We start from the raw sequence: 20,945 nt of genomic DNA on the forward strand, positions 1-20,945 counted from the left end.
TCAGTAAATTCAGATAGTTTAGATATTTGTTCAGATATTTGTACTTTACATTTTCGGCAAATATTCTTAAATTATTCTTAGATTATTTTCATTCAAATAAATTATTCAGTTCACTCTCGAAGCTTACAGTTGAACTTATCTTATTTAATTTGTCTAAATTTTAAATTTTTTTGACCAATTTCATTCTAATCGAAACAAAACTATGTTATGTTATTTGGTTGGACCACACATAACATTTTATTAACAATGCTGTACAATACTCGATACTCTTGCCACAAACTTTTATGTTATCTTTTTAATACAAGAAAACACTTTTTATACCCTGAACGGGGTGTACTAAGTTTACCATAAAGTATATACTTGTATACTCGTATAATTGATTATCGTGACGAGCTGAGTCGATCTAGCCAGGTCCGCCTGTCCGTCTGTATATGTGGAAACTAGTAAAGTTTTTGAAAAATATCAAGCAGAAATTTTGCACATGCTCTTCTCTCACAAAGACGCTGCTCATTTGTCCGCCGATATCGGACCACTATAGCAGAAGAAGAAATTTGGCATGCGTTATTGCCCAAGGCATGAATGCAATCTCCGCTATAATCATATAGCTGTTATACAAACTGTCCGATCATAATTAAGGTAAATATATTTTTATACTCCTTTATGCGATAAAAAATGCACCTGTGAAGTGTATTTTAGCTTAAAAGGTAAAAGTTTGCAACAACTTCTATCAAAAAATCTTGCAAGATCATAGATTAAATTTAAAATATATAGGGTCGAAAATTTACATTCAATTATTTTTTATGTACAAAATATTTTTTTGTATTCTTTGAGCCAAAGTATTAGACACGTTTTTTTTATTTCGACTCATTATGAAAATTTTTGGAGTTATGAATTTTCAAAATTTTAACTTAAAAAAAAGTACCTTGAAACAATTGCGTATACAAAGAAAAGTATTTATATATAAACATAACTAGCCAGCATATTCTGATTTTATTTAGCTTTCCAATGTGATAAATGTTGAATTTTTTTATATATTTTTTTTTCAAATTTGGAACTGTTTTTATTTAGTTGTTTTTTAATGAATAATTAGTCTCTTTACTTACTAATTCATAAATTTCGTAGTGATCTGTACAAAATTGTAATTTTGACAAAGTTTTGAAACTATGTCTCTAGCGTTTGAAGTAAGGGCATGCGGTATCAACCATGCAGGGAAGTCTTGAGTAGAGTACGAACAATCGCGCGTTCAAAACGCGGATGTTGAAGATTAAAATATTATTACGGCGGAATTTTTAACAGGCCATTCATAAGTGTATACAGTCCTGACTGAAGAGCCTAATGTACATTTTTCATTAAAATAAACTTTATAAAAATAGCACCAAATTAAAAAAAAATATATTTATAAAAAAGTCGAAAAAATTCAACTCTTATCATCAGTGGAAAGCTGAAAAAAAAATCGTAAAGAATACGCCGGCTAGTTATTTTTATACATATAGATATCCTTATTTTCGCATACGCAAATGTTTAAGGATTTTTTTTCAAAAGTTGAAATTTTACAAATTTATAACTGCAAAATTTTTCATATTGAGTCGAAATAAAGAAATACTTGTTTTGTACGAAAAAAATTTTTGAATGTAAATTTTCGATGGAATGACCCATATACCATACATATATCTGTACATACGGTATGTGCACATAGATAAGCGGAAGAAAAGCAGTGGGTGTGTAATTATAACGTGTTGTAAACAAAATTTGTTGTAGGTCCGAGCAGCAGCGGCAACTGCTGCCAAAAACACTGTTAGGCGAAATGGCGGAGCACAGTGAAATTCAGTTGATAACGAATAGTCGCGCAGTTAAGACGTTCTAACCAACCAAAGAGATTGGTAAAATACAAAAACAAATTTGAAAAGTGAAACTGTTAGAAAAGCGTCAATAATGCTGGATAATGAACGTGATAATGGATTAGCAATTTAAAAAAATTTAAATAGTAAAAATATTTCAAAAAAAGATGTGAGATTGAAGAATCTAGTAAAAAATTAACAAAAAATAAATATATACAAAATAATATTGCAATTAAAAAAATTATGGAAACTGTTTGAAAAACTACAAATTAGTTGAGTGTATTAAAAATTGAAATAAATTAATAATTAAAAAAAAAATTTAAATAACATTATTAATTTCCACAAAATTAAAATAAAAAAATTTTTTTTTAAATCTAATAAAATTGTTAATTTAAAAAATAATAAAAAACAAAAAACCGCGGTCGCACTGCTTCGTCGCACACTTTCATGAGAAGACGCACGGTGTAATTACTTTTCTACAACGCGTGTTTGTGCTTTGACGCCACCCACTGCAATTGGATTATTGGATAATGGCGTTACAAGCAAACATAAATATCTAATTCTACCGGTAAGAATTCATGGTGGTCTATGCACGTACGCATGTAAGGTGTGAAAAATATGTAAACATTATCGGTTAATTGCTTTTGAACGTAAGCTTAACTGCTTCCGAAAGCGATTAAGCCAAGACAATAAAAATTAAAAGATATTTATATGCGGAAATTACAAGCGCTTGTAAGCTAATAAATAACATTTTTATATAGCTATGAATATCTTGCTGAGGGTTGATAAAAAAAAATAATAATAAAGATTAAGGACAAAAAAAAAAAAAGAACGTTAACCTCGGCTGCATCAAACAACATTTAAACATTTACAAATGCATTTCTTACAGAAGAATCTCAGATTTTGATAGATAATTTTGTATATCAGCTAAATGCTATAGCTATCCGATCTGAAAAAGTTTTTCGTATAATATAGCTCTCCTTTTAAAAATAATCTGTGCGCTATTTCGTGAAAATATCTTGTCAACTAAGAAAGTTTTCCATACAAGAACTTGGCTTTGATCGAACAATTTGTAAGGCAGCTATATGCTATAGTGCTCTGATATCGGCAGTTCCAACAAATAAGCAATTTCTTGAGAAGAAAACGACATGTGCTAAATTTCAGATTGATATTTTAAGAACTGGCAGACTAGCTTGCGTATATATAGACAAAAGGACATGGCTAACTCGCCTCAGCTTATCACGCTTATCATTTATATAAGTATATACCATATAGGTCGCCGAGGATTTTTTTTGGATATTATAAAATTTGTGGGAAATTAAATTAACTAAACATAGATATCAGTACTATTCGTTATACTTGTATGAGCTTATGAACTCATCACTAATGGTTTACCTTAACTTAAATCAAGAATATTCACTTCAAAAACACGAATAAAAATATCAAATGTTGATGTTAAGCAATGATATCAGTCGATGTCTTTATATTTTTTTTTTTTAGTCTTTGAGAATATAAAGAGTCACACAAATTGCTGATTAGATTCAGAAAGACGTTGTATGGAAAGTAGGCTTGTTTATGGTATGATAGATACAATATAATTCTAGCTCTTCAAAGGGAACGTTATATTGTTATCATATTTCCCCTAATAAAACATTAAATACTTGCTGTGATATAAATTTCAATGGAGTATGACGCGGTGAATTGAAAGTTCTCACCGAGTTTAGTTGAGATAGTTTAACACGAACATTAATTATGCCAAATGTCGGAAGCACTCCTGATTTTAAATTTAGATCCACATATTATTATCCGTTTTGCAACGTTATGCATTCCGGTCCTGCCTATTTGAAATACCAACTTCTTCAAGGTGCGCCAAGGACACGTGTTTCGAATACAATAAGGAATATTACATTTATTATTCAACTCATCGACAACATGTATAAATGAAGAGATGTACGGATGAACAAACGGGTAGATAGATATGGCAAATCCAATTAGTCCTGTCAATCAAAGCCCTTTTGATATGTGTAAAAATATACACATATGTATATATTGATAATTTGAAGTTGTTACTAACAACAGTTAGGTGAGCAAAACGTGTTGAATGTAGTGTGAGGTATACTCAAACAATCAATATTATTATTATTTTGCGATTGGCAAATGGCGAAGGGGTTTGTAAATAGCTTTAGGTCACCACTGCGTATGAGTAACAATGAGTAAATAGGGCAAATATATTTTATGTATAAGGAATATACCAAATCTTTATAATGTACAGAGAATGCCAAAGGTTGGGAGAAGAAAAAAATTGATCATAAAGGTTGCCAAGTATTTTTTTTTTAATTTTTAAATCCACATAAATCTTGATATTAGTACGTTTCATTGCAAGTTCTTATTCTGGACTTTTTCCTTTTTTTTCATATTTTATATAAAAACACAAAAGAAACAAGAAAAAATTTAACCTTCTCAAATACAAAAGTTCCTTAAAAGAACTTTATTCCGATCGTTCAATTTGTATGGTAGCTATATAATATAGTGATCTGATCTGCACAATTTCTTCCGAGAATACATTATTGCCCTGAAAAATAACTCGTGGATAATTTCGTAAAGATAGCTCGTCAAATAAAACAGTTTTCCATGCAAGCACTTTAGTCCGATCGTTCAGTTAATATGGCAGCTATATGCTATAGTCATCCAATCTATACAATTTCTTCGGAGATAGCATTATTGCCTTAAATAATAATCCATGCCTAATGACGTGAAGAACCGTCCTCGACAGTTTGTATGGCAGCTATATTCTATAGTGGTTCGATATCGGCCGTTGTGACAAATAAATGGCTTCTTGGTGAGGAAAAGACAGGTGCTAAATTCCAGACCAATAGTTTAAAAACTGTGGGACTAGTTCGTTTATATACAGACAAAACGACAGACAGACGGACATGATCATCATGCTGATAATTTTGTATATATAATATTTTATAGGGTCTTGGAAATAAAAATGGTGTGGGCAAAATTTCAGATAAATATTTCAAAAACTGTTTAATCATTTTATATTCATTCCAAATGAGAAATTACAAAAACCATGATTACGAAACAAAAATTTGTACATAAAAGTAGTTTACTTAATATCAGGAATTCCCCTTGAAACAATTTCATAGTTGCTGTTAGGTATATTTATTTAATTATTATATCACTCGTGATTGTGATTAGATTTTGTAAGCAAAATCACAATGTAATGAAGTTCAGCCACCGGAAGTTCGGAATATTTAAATTTTCCGCAAAATACGTGCGGCTTAATTTCGTTTTATTACACGTGTAACAATTCAGCTTTGTTTTTATATGTAAGCTTCTGCATACAGCCATTTATGTAGTTATGTATGAGCAGATATAGGTAGAATTTCTGTTTAGCAATTTTTTTAAATACCCTACGATTTCTTATCTATATAATAGGCGTAAATAAATTTTCTGCAAAAGTGAATATGAGTGAGATTAGTGCGATTATTGTGTAATCGCCATTCAGCAAAACTTAAGCTTGCAATAATCTATGTAATTATTTGCATGAGTAGATATGTACTTATATACCATATATGTATCCACACATTATCCAAATTATATAAACCTTTGTGATTTAACTGTACTATACCATAAGAAAATAATGAGGACCGTAAAAATGATGCTTAAGAGTTGTGTATTACAAATGTAGCGAAAGGAGAACTTATTGAGTATACACTTTAGATGAGAAATTACTATATTATTTTAGACGCATGTTTAAAAAAAAGTTAAAGAAGAAATGAATGCACCACACACTAAAAGCTCAATTGTCGAAAAAACCGATAAAGTAATTAAAATCTTCGAGCCCGACCATCATATAAGCACTACCACGATTGCCCAGTTGTTTTGGAACCGTCTAAATAAAGATCGGTGATGAAAAATGGGTCACTTACGATAACGTCAAGCGAGAACGGTCATGGTCATCACGATGAGTCAAGCCAGGATTGGCAGCTAAGAAGGTTTTGCTATGTGTTTGGTGGGGTTGATAAGGCATCATCTACTATGAGCTGCTCCCCTACGGCCAAACCATTAAACTATTTATTCGAACCTGTACTGTCAATAATAGAACCGTCTAACAATCACATACAAATAAGCCAATTGACCAATAGCTGAGGAATATGGTTCCATCTAGATAACGCAATGCAACGCACATCGATGGTGACTCGCCAGAAGCTCCGAGAGCTTGGTTGTGATTAATACATAGTCTATGGTGATTGCTGTTTTTGATGCAAAATCGGATTTATTCTTGAGAAAGTTGTCACATTTTTAGTTTTGTATTGTCAAGTTATATAGTTATATGTTAAGTGGGCGAGGCCATTACCGGATTGATTGCACTTTAACATCGAAATATTAGCTGTCCTCGATTCGTCAAGCGTTACTCTCCAACGAATCGAACAAACTAATAGTTGCAGTACAGGGTGAGTTATGTATCATATCGATACGCAAACACACATTGACTTTGAAATTGAAATTTAAATATAGTATGAAGAGCCAGGTTAAAGTAATACTGTTTCAAATATGCTAGACAATTGTTTTTGTTTTTCAAAGTTATAATACCGACATAAAATATACATATTTCTCTCAGTCTCCACTGTATTTGTAAGGTGAAACAGGTTTTTTTTTTGTATAATTTCACTTTTCGGTTGTAATTCGATGGCAATTTTGTGTTTTAGAAATACTGAGTAGGCGATTATACTTGTTGTTTGCTGTAACAGCCTAAAGGCTGAAATTCTGGTGAATTTTCTGTTATTTTGCAAAAGCTTTAAGCTTCGAGATTTTGAAGAAAATTTCGTAGGCTAGGCTTTCACAATGTACAACCACTAACAAACACTACAAACAAGCTTCAAAAGGTACATAAAATATATTTATTGTTGTGCTGTTTGTGCCGCCTACGATAATCAAGTAGCAGTAGGTAAATGATAACAAGAATAATAAAGGGTTTTAAGAAAAGCTGTTTGGAAATAATCAAAAAAAAAAATTAAAAGCGCCTCTCTGAAAGTCAACACTTGAGATGAAAATTGCCATGCTTAGTTAAATGTATATATGTATGTATATTCATAGCTATATATTATAACGATTTTTAAAAAAGAATTAAAGCGTATTGCAATGAAAAATCTTAACCGAATTTAATATGAACTTTGTAAGTTAAAATTTTTAATTATCGCAGCTTATCTTCTGCCATAAATCAGATTATCACGTTATAATAAACATCCACACATACACACAAGGCGCATCAACGGCTTAGAAGTTGTGTAACTTTTCAAAAGTTGGTTGATGATTCAAGTTTAGACAGCGTGTCCATACCATACACTTCTAATATCCGGTATATATAATACAAGTATATGTATATGGTATATGCAATTATGGAGGAAAAACAATGCAAAAGTTGACACTGACTGACAATGACTTTCGTCTCTTTATCGATTCAAGCTAAAAATTTGATAAGACAATTGTTGTTTTCTTTCAACAAAACACTAATGAGTTTATAATAAATGAATAAAGCGAAATGAGGTTGGGCGCTGTATTTGGTGATTTTCCATTAGCATAATGTGTACAAAAAGAAATAATTTAAAAATAAAATTCCGACACATTTCGAAACACTAGAGAAAATTACAGTGACTGTTAATAGCAGTGCTAGTGCTGAAGCTAACATAAATTGCTTTACATAACATAGTATGAGAGTATTTCAAAACTAATTTGAGGAATGATGCCAAGTTAACAGTCCGTGGCCGGATAAAAGTGCCGGAAGCATGCTTTTTACGCAGAACTGTTACTGTGCTGTGCCTATTATGATAGGTTTGGCAAAAGCAGGTCTATTGTACAGCTCTACAATAACAAACGATTGTTGACAGCACAGGCGCTGTCGCCTTTATTGAAGAAACACTGTAAAATATGGCGTATTTTCTGTTTACTGATGTCCATCTTATTGGATTAATAATGGCTTTTCACTGCATTTATTTTCAATATGCTGAAATCTCATAACCACAAATAATATTTTATTCATGTGAAAAATGTAAATTTATTAAAATTGTTACACAACTACTTCGACCACTAATGAAGATTTCCAGCAAAATATAAGCCATATTCTTATCCTTTGATTTCGAATATTTTTACAGTATAAATAAAATGTTTTTAATAAAAGGAAATTACAACGAAATTCGAGTTCCATCTTGATTGTTATTATGAGAGTTGGCCAGTACGAGGGTTGGTATACATTTTTCAGTCTTTTGATGGCTAAGCATGTACTTGTATGTCGTTAAGTTTTTGTATATGAGTTGATATTATTTGGATGTGTTGAAAATAACGATACATTCAAATATTGATATTGGTTTTAGAAATAAATTGTAAGAGATTCTACTAGTATCTGAATACAGTAAGAACAAGTAGTAACAAGAAAAACGCATATTCGACAAATGCTTGAATGAATGAAAACTATTAATAGCATTGATCTTACATGAAACGTTCAACCATTTAGGTTTTTTGATCAAATGTTGATTACACTTATATTGATATATTTATATCCTTAGTATACACTGAGTTTGCCATGATGTTTGTAATTCCCAAATGGAAACGTCGAATACCTTATAAAGATTTAGCCATGTCCACCTTATTATATTTTGTCAGTGAATGCATATATGAACTGCATAATTATTCCTCAGACCAGAGAATAAAAAGCTTGGGACTTAGAAATTTAAACCTTGAGCATTTTTAGTCTGACTTTTTCATTTGAAATCGTGATGCTGGGTGGAACAACTTGGAATTATAAAAACATTTCAACCGTATACCATATATACCATTTTATAAATACAAATATGTTAAAAGCTTACAAGCATGCATTGTCAAGGTCGTTTTACATTGACGTTCAAAATTCTCATTAACATGAATTTTACATGCACTTACTTACGACTTATGCTATTTGCATAGCATTTTAGAAAAGTAATTTACGTAAATATATATGGTGTTTTTATGTCTTATAATATTTTAGACGAATAACGGCCAATATAGCTGTTCAAGTAAGCACATATGTTTGACATTTAAGTTCAGTCTGCTTTAGTAAAATGGTATTGAAAGACTCATCTCGCCATAAGATTTAGTAATCGTGGTAATTGAGTTTTTCTTTAAAAGCGGGCGAGATATCTTCACAAAATTTGGCATGAATTATTGTTCCTTGTTAATGAACTCAGGCTAAATTGGCAATGCGACCGAGAAAAGTATGCAGTATGAAAATGGGTAATAGCAGACTAAAAGCACGTCTACTTCCCCCACATTGCACATTTTTAAATTCTGATTGTTTCACTTTCCAGTAAACAAATTAAGCACCAATGAATATATAGGTACCGAATATGTGGACCCCAATTCATATTTTGAACTTTTTATCGAAAATATCTGTCAATCTGTGGGATATATTATAAAAATTCAGAGAGAAGCTTTATCTGATAGCAATATGGCTGTGTGCCAAAATTGTGTTGAATCAGATCAATAATTCCTTTAGTCACCATATATTATATAATATTATATAATATCTAATAGAAAAATCTTCGAACTCGTCGCCAACTTTATACCGCAAATATGGGTCAATATGCGAGTTATCTTAATGAAATTAAAAGAGCGTGCTGTTTTTATCACAATGTATCTTAGTGCATAAAATGGTTAAAATCGGTTTAAAACTTGCCCTACCAGCCGTATAACTAATATAAGGATTTTTAAACAAACGGTTGACTTTCTCTCGCATATATTTGTGATGGTATGTGAAGTACCTTAATGAAACTCAGTTATTATCTTTTTTAGTGGTAATGGCAAATAGTACCTCTCATATATTAAATATAGTAGTTTCAAACTTCTGATTGACGTATATATCGGTCAATATGTAAGATATCTCAACAAAATTAACTGAACGGATAATATTGGACATATTATAGTTAAATGCCGAAAATATGTGATATTGGTCTACGAATTACCCAAACCCTCATATACCATATACCATAACATAAATATATAATTTTCGTTATTCTAACAAACCCAATGCACAATATGTCGGTCAGTGTATGAGTTATATATTTATAAAATTAATTATTTGAAGGAATTTCCTAGGATTTGATACTTGCATGTTGCAAGAGTATGAAATGTTCGGTTACACCCGATTACGCACTTCCTTACTTTTATTTTTATTGAAGGTGGCGCCAAATTTACCGTCGATAGCAGACAGGATAATATTTACACTTAACAAGAAACAAGTAAATGGGCCTGACAATGGCCACCCACTAAAAAGGAAAGTTACCAGTTTATTTCATTTCTTATTATTATTTAAAATCAAAGTTCTATAACTATAAAAAAAGCTCCCTTTACCTTTGTAATTTGCCTGCGCACCAAACGAAACGCATTTTATTTGTAGATATTTCCAAAACATAAGTCATTACTTGTTAGGAAGTCATTACAATTCTAAATATATATATGTATCTACAAGTATGTATGTAGGTATTTACAAAAGCTTATGCGTGCACATAAACATACAAAATAAGCACCTAGTTAAAAGCAAGGTCAGAGAGAAATTTAAATTTATTTAATGAACTCTTTTGGAAGTGTCTGTGTATATAATATATGTAAAAAAGAAAAATGATTCGAAATGAAATATTTGAACATCCTAATGCGTTCAAAGAACAATGCAGTATTTCATTATGGAGTATGTTCAAAAATCGCGAACTCTTCAATTATATTAAAGCATTTCAAATAGCCTAGGGTGTTTTTCGTTGTCAGTAAATAAAATTATATATTTTTTAAGCCCGTATACCATTTGAGTTATACCCGAAAGATGGCGCCGTGGTGCAAACAAAAAATTCAAAAAGTGTAATCCAAAATCTCGCCCAGCCTATAATAGATTTCACCACCATTTTAATAAGAAAAATGCAGTCGGTTGCATAAGAGGCCGTGATTATAGGGACCATTCGTTTTGATAGTCGGTGTAGTGTGATGCTGATGGTGAATGCTGTGTGCCAACACTATACTGATTTAGCCAGATATTTATTATCTAATTTTTTATTTGGTGGATGGCATTGTCGAAAAATTGCCACATTAAACCCCTGCCACAGGTGCAACGAGGTTGCTTGCTGTAAATTACGGGCGCAATGAAATCTACCGCAACAATGGTTCTGGAGGCCGGATGCACATATGTACATACTTGTACATATACAAGTAAGGTATGAGACAATGCTTATGGTCAGCTGGCTCATGATTTCAGGTCATTGGAGCTAGACTCTACGTCACTACGGGCATAGTATCATACTCGATTAACGAGCTCGGGCTAAATTGGCAATGTAATCGTGAAAAGGAGATCCATGAGGAATCAAACACAATGTTTTCAATCCCCAGTGGAAAAGATTGGACCAATGTTTTCAGTTCCAACGGCGAAATCTACATATTTACAAATGGATTAAAGAGTGAAATAAGAACAGGAGCGGCCTATAGTAATCCCTACGCAGAAGATAGCTTCAATCTAAATTAATAAAATTCTGTATTTCATGCCGAGATTATGGGCATAACAAAACGTGTCAAGTGAGCTTTTGCTCTAATCAACAAACTCATACAACCTAGCGCCAATAAGAAGTCTCACTGTATTAGGTTATGCAAGTAGGCGATAATTAGATTCTCAGTAGGTAACACGGGTAATATCAACTGGGTACCCGGTCATATAGAAATAGAAAGAAACAAAAAGGTTGAATAGTTGGCTGGTTTGGCGGCAGCTGGGAACACAATTCGCCATAGAACAGTTGGGGTAGGAAAAAATCTCGTTTTTTCCAAATCCAGTCATTTGCTGGATAATGAACAATGAACATAATGATGGCCTAAGTGCGGCCGCCTGCTGCCTGGCGCTCCTTTAGTTTAGCACATAATCAATCATAATATCTGAAGGAGTAAGGTAAGTGAGAGCACAATTGACCTACTAATCGATCCATTTCAAACATTTAAATGCTAACATACATATATATATAAACGAATGTGGGTCAATAACTATTCAAATGATCAATGAGGCTGTCAAAAACAACCGTTAGTTAAGCAAACAATCTCATACTCATATTATATGGTAAGTATTTATATTGAAAGAGCACATAGCTATAGTATTTCTCTCTGAGAGAGCACTTCACTCTGGTAATTGTAAATGATTATAAATGTGGAGCATGCCATTTTTCTTGGATGACTTTATTGAACTGAACTTTAGGTAAAACAATAAACTTTCTATGAAAGGCTAAGCATATGTGCTATTTCATTGATAAGTTACGTTCAATGCATATCTTATTGTACTAAATGTGGAACGGTGATTAATAATTCCGTCTGGTTGCTACAGTAAGCAATACATTTCCATTTTAATGTTTTGCTATTATTGTAAACTGAGTTGAATGATTATCTGTGCCTTGGAATGCCGGTGTTTATTGCAAACATCAATCCAATTATGTTGAATAATTAATTATACAAGTATAGCGAAGTAGAACAAAGACACACTCTTGTGGTTATTGTCTGGAATTTGTGCAAAGCAATGCTGGTTTCTGAGCGTTATCTCCGCGAGAGTAATTGATATTCAACTGACGGTATGTTTGATTATATAGTCAATTATATTTATATTTGTATTTGTATTGCATTACCGCTGCCAAATGAGCCACGAATTCGGTATCTTGTTTGCAGTTGCTCTGCTTTACAATTAATCAACTTCTTGAAATCGCTGAAATGGAAAGCTTTTGAGGCGATTTTTTACATTGAGTACAACTTGCTGCAGCATTGCATTAAGCAAGTGAATTTACTGAAACTTAACTATTTGGTATATCTGGCACCTGCTTGAACTGAAGATAAATTATGTTAACGTCGCACAAAACATATTTATATGTATATATATGCATTACATTGTCTAAAGTGTTTCCAATAAGTTAGGAGTCCTTTAGGCTCTGCGAGAAATTCGTTCACGGATGTAAGTTATAGACGTGTTCGAACTGCTATCTGCTCTCTACAACAAAGATAGCGAGTTGAAAGCAGAATTTAGATAAATCTTTAAATGTATTGTATAAAAACATTCTTCAATTTGACCCAGTTTTTAAACTAGTTTTACAATAGTCTCAATTCTCATTGCAAAATTGAGAAAGAAGTTTTTTAATTCGAAATTTCAGTTATTTGCAAAAAAGTCAATATGCGAGGCATAGATGCATATATTTAAAAAAACTTGAGTCCTTATATAAATTTATATAAATTATACCTCAAAAGAATATATACAAAGAATATCAAAATATTTATATTTATTTTTTATTAAGATAAATTATTGTTCTAATATTTTTACAGATAAAAGTTGGAATTATTGACTGAAAAAATAAAAAAATTAAAAATATACAAAATATTTTAAAGACTTCTACGCAACAACCTGACTTATAGCATCATGGATGAATTTCCCGTCATACAAATACCTGATGATGAAGTACTCGAGGAGGAGGAATTCGGTAAGTTAATTTTTACTTCAAATATATACAATAATAAGATGTTTGACCGTGTTCTTCTGCTAGCTTTGGAACATGCCTTTAGATCACTGAACAAGTGAAAAGCATTTAATTTTAAGATAGACTTTTGCATGGATGAAATATAAAACTTGGAACAAAAACTAAGAGCGAACTCAGATCGTGAGGAGTGGTGGTATAAACTCACTAATGAGAACTTAACGCGCTGACTGTCATAATTTACCATGTGATCAAATTTGACCAGCACTGATAAATTATGGCCCTCAAAATAGGCTAACTAAAAGCCAATGCAAGCATACCAACGCTTAAGACAATTTCACATACACTTCTTATACGTCTCATTTACCTCATTAATCGATTGAATTTAAACTATATTTGATATCAAATTGTGAGAGTATACTTCTTAAAAGTCCAAATCTTTATCCAACTGAGAGTCCTTTTCTTCTTGGTTACACAATTATGAACCAACATTTCATTAACTTATTTGTGCTAATAATATGTCTTTGTTGGAATAATGAACTCGTTCAATTTTTGTGGTTAAGCAAGGAATTTCCCAATTGTTCTATGTTATTTTAACAATACATTTACAATAGCTTGTTTTCCTTATCGATAAATTTAAAAGTAATTATATTTTTAATAAAATTTCTTATATTAATTTCAGAACGTCTATACTCCGCTCCAATTGAAATTGTCATAATACTCTCGATATTTTACGGCGGCATCAGTATTTTAGCAATCATTGGCAACTCTTTAGTCATTTGGGTTGTTATAACGGCCCGACAAATGCGTACCGTCACCAATACATACATAGCAAATTTGGCTGTTGCCGATGTCATCATTGGACTCTTCTGTATACCGTTTCAGGTGAGTACATGGACCAATTAACATAATTACATGCATGAGTATGTGAGAAGTACGTTTGGAAAAGGTTAGAGTACTGATGAGAGGGCATAATATTTGGATAGTCATGGAATTGAAGCCAATTTGAATGGATTTTATGAATACTTGTATAAAGGTTGTCCTTTAAGAGTTATAAAATTTTTTGTATTAAGACTAATCAGTTGGATACCAGCGTTCACCGCATTATTGAAGAGTTATGCTGAAAAGGTGTATTTGTATTTAAGTCTTGACTTAAAGACAAATAATAAAATTTATTATTAAATAAAAGTAAATCTTCGAAAATAATAATAACTATATTATTTTAGTTTCATATATGATTATTAATTATACTTATGATATAAATAAAGTAATGCACAAAATTTTTATATTTGTTAAGAATTTTATGCATAGTATCATCTACAAAAATAAACTTAACTATTTTATTTTATAAAAATTAATATAATTTAATTCTGCTCAGTTTCAAGCAGCTCTTTTACAGCGTTGGAATTTACCTTGGTTTATGTGTGCCTTTTGTCCTTTCGTGCAAACGTTGAGCGTAAATGTTTCCGTGTTTACATTGACCGCCATTGCGATTGATCGACATCGTGCTATCATTAATCCTTTAAGGTAAGAAAATGACAAATGGCTTTAAATAAGAAAATAAGTAAGTGATTAAATATACTTGTACTTAAGACGATAACAAATGCTTTTTACGCTATAACCCAATATCTCAAATAATGTTTTATGCTGTAATATTTATCTTATATTTTAACAAAAGTAAATACTTTTTGGTTTAGTTTATGCAAGCTAAATACAAATAATGATTTTGGTATTAAGAGAAAAAGAAACCTTTTGTAGCTACTTGAAACTAATAGTCTTTGTCAATGGAAAAAGTGTTTAGACGACGTTTTTCATGAAGAAAGTGAAGTAATGGCCGGGACGCATTGTCAATGGTATGTGATCATCACCCCTGCCAAGGAGAGCAACACTGCCATGAGTGCTAATAATACCGAATGAAATATATGATATCCTCAACTCATCCTCAACTTTTTGATTAGGAGATATGTAGATTTCTGCGATGACAATTTCATTTACATTTGATATTTTACATTTACTCAAGCTGATATCGCCAATTTCAGTCAAACTCACTGTATGTGCAGTGGAATATATTGTATTAATATGAAAATGTGGATTGTCAATGCTAAAATGTATCGCATTCATTATAATAGATCACAACACCTCCTGCTCGAATATTCGATGGTTTATATTTGGCGACTCAAGTGCTGTTTGATATGCTGACGTTCTCATCATTGTCTAACCAAGTTTCGGTTATCAGCACAATATTGTCATGAAGCCAGCTTCTTGAACATTTTGAAAACGGCTGCTTACAGTGAAACAAAAGCGAATCGCAAATTTGAAAAAATGTCGTGACGCTTTAAAATCACTCTGATGCGGTTGAAGAAGTATTCACTACAAAAATATTTTGTTTGCCGAAGAATATATGCGATATAAAATCAATTAAAGTGACCAAAACACTTATATTTTGTATAAGCATAGCAACAAATTTGCGACACTATTTGTTTTGTTTAGCTACCTCTCTTAATGCTTGAGTTGTCGATTGTAGTCTCTAAGCACTTGATATAATTTAATTTTCCCTTTAAAACAGTATTAATGGAACATGTTGAATTTACAATCGCAGCATTTCTAATATATTCTGAAAAAAACTGTTTCAATCTTTCTATGCTGAGGAATTTAAATATTATACTTTAATCTTTACGTATGTTTACAACTTTTAGTTTTAATATGAATACTAATTTTGCATGACTTTTCATGTTTTAATTTAATATCATCATATTTCATGCCTTATCTTTATAAAATCTAAAAAAATTTATTTAGATACAAAAAGAAAAAAATTTAAAACATTTTAGAAAGTTATTGGCGCCAGAAATGTTTAGCACTTTCATTCTTCTATTACACTTGCAGAGCACGTCCTTCGAAATATATTTCGAAATTTATTCTGCTTGGCATTTGGTTATCAGCATTCATATTCGCAAGCCCAATCGCTGTCGCATTTCGTGTGGAAGTGATGCAAGAACGTTATAGAGGTGAGTTGAAAAAATATATACATAAGTATGTATATGCTTATACATGTATATAGCTAATATAAATAAGATTATATATATATAGGAAGCTTTTGTATTTATTTATAATATGTACTAATATATTTCACGTGCTCTATAAAACCTTTATACAAAATTCCACCATATAAGAGGATGGTGTCATCTATAATGTGACACGACCCTTCTGCACGAACGTCAATCTTTCGGATGAACAACTGAAGGCTTACCGTTATGCGCTCGTAGTCGTACAATACTGCGTGCCCTGCTGTGTCATCTCGTTCGTCTACGTACAAATGGCTGTTAAACTGTGGCTCACCGAAACGCCGGGCAACGCTGAGGATGCAAGAGATATGGCGTTAATGCGAAATAAGAAGAAAGTAAGTTGGACAATAATTAAAATCACGATTTTCTCTGTCTCGTCTTTATTATTGTCATGTATTTGCGTATTTAGTGGCTTCAGTGGTTGGCGCATATAAAACTGAATGTTGACCAAGAGGATACTGTATCTCTAATTAAGCTGTGTATGCTCAATAAACAGATACCTGTATGTTGTTGTGTCGACAGCGCTTCGGTCCTAATCATGCTATTTTTCTAAGATTTGCCTTTGGCTAAACAAACAATAGCTCATAAGCAGCAAGTGATTATTTTTTGCTCAATTAAACGACTGTTTTGGCGCGTTTTGTTTATTTTTGTCATGTAATATTGCTCATTTACGCTTAGTTAAGTGCGTATATCTTATTCTGCGTTTGACTATGAAAATAGCTACAAAATATGTATATGCTCCTGCATTTATTTGCGTAAATTTGTGTAAAAAAATATTAAAGACAAAGTTGTTTTTATATAATATTGTCATTCCTTATAAATATCGTATATCTCTTTCATCAGGTCATAAAAATGCTCATTGTTGTTGTGATTGTGTTCGGTATCTGCTGGCTACCTTTGCAGTTATATAATGTGCTGTATGTGACTATACCGGAAATTAATGAATACCATTTTATCAGCATAATATGGTTTTGTTGCGATTGGCTGGCGATGAGTAATAGCTGCTACAATCCTTTCATTTATGGAATTTACAATGTGAGTATTTCGAGTGCATATATATAGATGTATATATAATATTATACCCAACTTGTGGCACTGAAGGTAGTTTAAGACAAAAAAAAGAAAAGGTATTAACTGTGGCTGCACCGAAACTATAATATCCTTTACTAATGCAAAGTGTTGCTCACAAGAAGTACTTGATTCCGATTGTTCAGTTTGTATGGCAGCTCATCATGCTGATCATTTAAATATGTGTATATTTTATTGGGTCTCCGACGTTTCCTTCTGCGTATTAAAAACTTCGTGGCAAACTTAAAACACCCTGTTAAGGGTATAACACGGAAAAGCGTTAACTAAAGTTTTAGTAAATTTTTATGGCAACCATATGCCATAGTGATCCGATCTGAATAATGTATTTGGAGATTGTTGCGTTCCTTTTGATAATAATTTTTGCCAAATTTTGTGAGGATATCTCGTTGAATACAAAAGTTTTCCATATAAGTACTTGATTCCAATCGGTTAGTTTATATGGCAGCTATATGTTATAGTGATAGGACCTGAACAATATTTACCAGACTTCTAGCACTGCCTTGGACAATAATCAATGCCAAGTTTAGTTAAGATATCTTCTCAAATAAAACAGTTTTCCATACCAGGACTTGATTTTGATTGATCTGTTTATATGGCATCTAATCCTAAAATAGTCTGATATTAGCAGTTATAACAAAGGAGCAGCCTATTGGGTAGAAAAGCACGTGTGAACAATTTCAGATGGATATCTCAAGAGCTGTGGGACTACTTCGCGTATATTCAGACAGACAAACGAATAGGCAGACGGATATGGTTAAATCGACTCAGCTCGTCCCGCTGATCATTTATTTAGACATATATTGTACATTATACGGTCTCCTTCTTCCGGGTGCGTGGCAAACTTAATATACTTCGTTCAGGTTATAATACAATCATTTTGAAGTGTAAAAGTGAATAAAAACAGCTGAAAACGCAAAACTACTTAATATTCGTTGAAAATCTGTGTGGTAACTTTGATTTTTGCTATCTCCATATTATTTTTTATACCATAAAATATATTTTTCATTCACTATATGCTCATTAGTGTAAGTTTTCATTTGTTTGAAATCTAGTAAGTTGCGCTTAGAAATATAGATAACCAGCGTAATCCGCGTATTTTAGTACTAATAATCAATGGGCGTAAACTTTTTGGAGCGACATACAACAGCAGCATGTAATTCTTAGAACTCATTAGCTAAAACGCTGGTTGCCATGGTACGCAATATCTACTCTCTTCGCAGCAATAACATTTCTATTCATGTGAATTGAGTAATAGGGTTGCGGTTATAGATAATCCATTTGCATGAACATACAAATCTGTATGCCTACCATTTTCACTGTAAGTAATTAGCACTGCTCTATCTGACTTCTTTCGATACAATGAAGCAGGTGGTGCAGAACAGCAGATATATTTATATTTTTATGGTGGCTAATCGTGTCATTCCATTATTAATTGAAGGTGAAAACCACCTTTCACGGTTTTCACCTTGAAGCATATTTTTGTCGCCCATCTTTACACTAAATTAAGTTGAGTTGTATTGAATGAATTGAAATTCGGGTCAAGTAGTTTCTGAAATATAAGTGGACGGTGCCACGTACACTGGCGAATTTTTACACCAATTTTCTTAAAATCTCTAAGCTTCATCTTGGCCGTGAAACTTAATGCTTAATGACGTATGTATTTGGTGGTTTAGCGCATTTTCAATAGTTTTCAACATAACCGTTATATAGTGAGTGGGCGTGGAGGCATCAAATTAATTCATCCTCACCAAGTCAGTTGTCAGTTTTATATATTATTCAGTTAAAGTCAAGTTATAGCTGCTACGGATGGACGGACAGACAGTCACCAGAACTCAACTCGTCTCATCATGCTGATCATTTATATTTATGTTTATATAACTCTATATGTATCTCGTTTTCCTATTATATCCTCTGCTATATGTTACGAAAATATGAAAATTTGCCTGACGCACTTTTTCACTTATAACTCTTTTCATTCATTCTCTATTCATCTATCTCGCATTGTTACCTCTAAATTGTAGGAAAAATTCAAACGTGAATTCAATAAACGTTTCAATTTATGCTTTTGCAAAATTCGCACCAACAACGATGCCCATGAGCGCACATTGTCCATGCATACGAGAGCCACCTCACTGCGCTCGAACTTTGCCAATTCGTCAATGCGTATACGCAACAATTTATATGCCGAAGCGACGGCCGGACAAAACAGATCAGATATTTACTATACATGCCACTATGCCAATATGCGATCGGGCCGGAATGGCAAGAATGTGGCTACCTACAATATTATTGCTTTGCCTCGTAAAACAATGCAAACAAATGAATGTAGCAAAACTAATACCGAGTTGCATAACGCCGTTATTGCTGCAGGCAATGGTCAAAGTGTGCCGCAATGGCGCCGCAACAATTTCAAGCCACTGTATCCGGATGTAATGGAATGTGAAGATGACTTGGACACGCTGATGCACTCCACACCCACATCAGAGGAGCCGAATTCCAGTTCGGCGGGCAGTAATAAGGTGAATGTGAGTGCCGGACCGGGCTTCATATTCAAAACCACAGGGAAAAGTAAGTGTCGAAGTGAGCGTATGAAAATAAATATTAGTTAAACCATTTTATTGTCTGTTCTTTCACACTCCAGGATAACTGGGAGATTTGCCGTGCTAACAGAGTTACGAAGAAACCATATTCACTTGTACAGTGGAAATGGACTCAAGTAACAATTAAGCGTACGGCATGTACCTTTGGACAACGTCAAGTTGGGGTCTTCGGCCCATTTGACCTAAGCCGCTTTTGGAACTATGTGCTTTGTGCTCACTGGGCTATTATTGCTGTAAATTTGCCGGTTTTGACAATAATCACCCAGTATCGAAATGAGTCGGGTATGCGGCCGCCAGTGTTGGCTCGTGCAAGCAATGTAAATACCAATTACGCGTAAATAAACTGAACTAAGGTATAAATGTTTGTTATTAATGCCGAAATTATTGTTTCTAAACTTGCAGAATCACCCAAACAAAGTCTGATACGTTGAAGTCGTATCGCTTGCCATGTTACTTACGAATCCGCCGAGGCTTTTAAGCAACGATATGAAATTTAGCAGTATTCATAAGCAATTACTAATGATTTATCACGTGCTATACTATAACATAATAGTTGAATTACAAATTTATATGCATGACATACTAGTACATATCTATATGTGGTTTTATGTGTGTTTTCAAATCGAATTTGCTATTTCAAAAATGACAAATTGAAATTTGAAGTTAAAATAATTTTCAAGTGTGATAATACCAATTAGAATTCTCAAAATAAAATAAAATTTTTAATCTAAATTTCAATTTTATTGGTAATTTAAAGGCATATTTTATGAAATTGAACTAAAGTAAGTACAAATTATTACTTAATGGGTTTCTTTGCAGTATTGCAAGTTCTATAAACACTTT

At 32.4% G+C, this 20,945-nt stretch overlaps 1 protein-coding gene across 2 annotated transcripts; it reads left to right on the forward strand.

Moving 5' to 3' along the window:
• The first annotated feature begins 2,208 nt into the window (after nucleotides 1-2,208).
• Lkr (Leucokinin receptor) lies at nucleotides 2,209-20,790 on the forward strand. 2 transcript variants are annotated; one of them, XM_036364474.2, is made up of 10 exons: nucleotides 2,209-2,406; nucleotides 13,203-13,357; nucleotides 14,034-14,236; nucleotides 14,730-14,878; nucleotides 16,235-16,356; nucleotides 16,522-16,748; nucleotides 17,257-17,448; nucleotides 19,524-20,070; nucleotides 20,144-20,455; nucleotides 20,505-20,790. In XM_036364474.2, the coding sequence occupies exons 2-9, from the start codon at nucleotides 13,297-13,299 to the stop codon at nucleotides 20,146-20,148; spliced, it is 1,506 nt and encodes a 501-aa protein (XP_036220367.1). In that variant the 5' UTR covers nucleotides 2,209-2,406; nucleotides 13,203-13,296; the 3' UTR covers nucleotides 20,149-20,455; nucleotides 20,505-20,790. The 2 variants fall into 2 exon arrangements, with proteins under 2 accessions (XP_036220367.1, XP_036220366.1); XM_036364473.2 differs by having other exon boundaries at nucleotides 20,144-20,419.
• The last annotated feature ends 155 nt before the right edge of the window (nucleotides 20,791-20,945 follow it).

This window comes from Bactrocera oleae, chromosome 6, assembly GCF_042242935.1.
Source record: "Bactrocera oleae isolate idBacOlea1 chromosome 6, idBacOlea1, whole genome shotgun sequence".
NCBI classification, from domain to species: domain Eukaryota; kingdom Metazoa; phylum Arthropoda; class Insecta; order Diptera; family Tephritidae; genus Bactrocera; species Bactrocera oleae.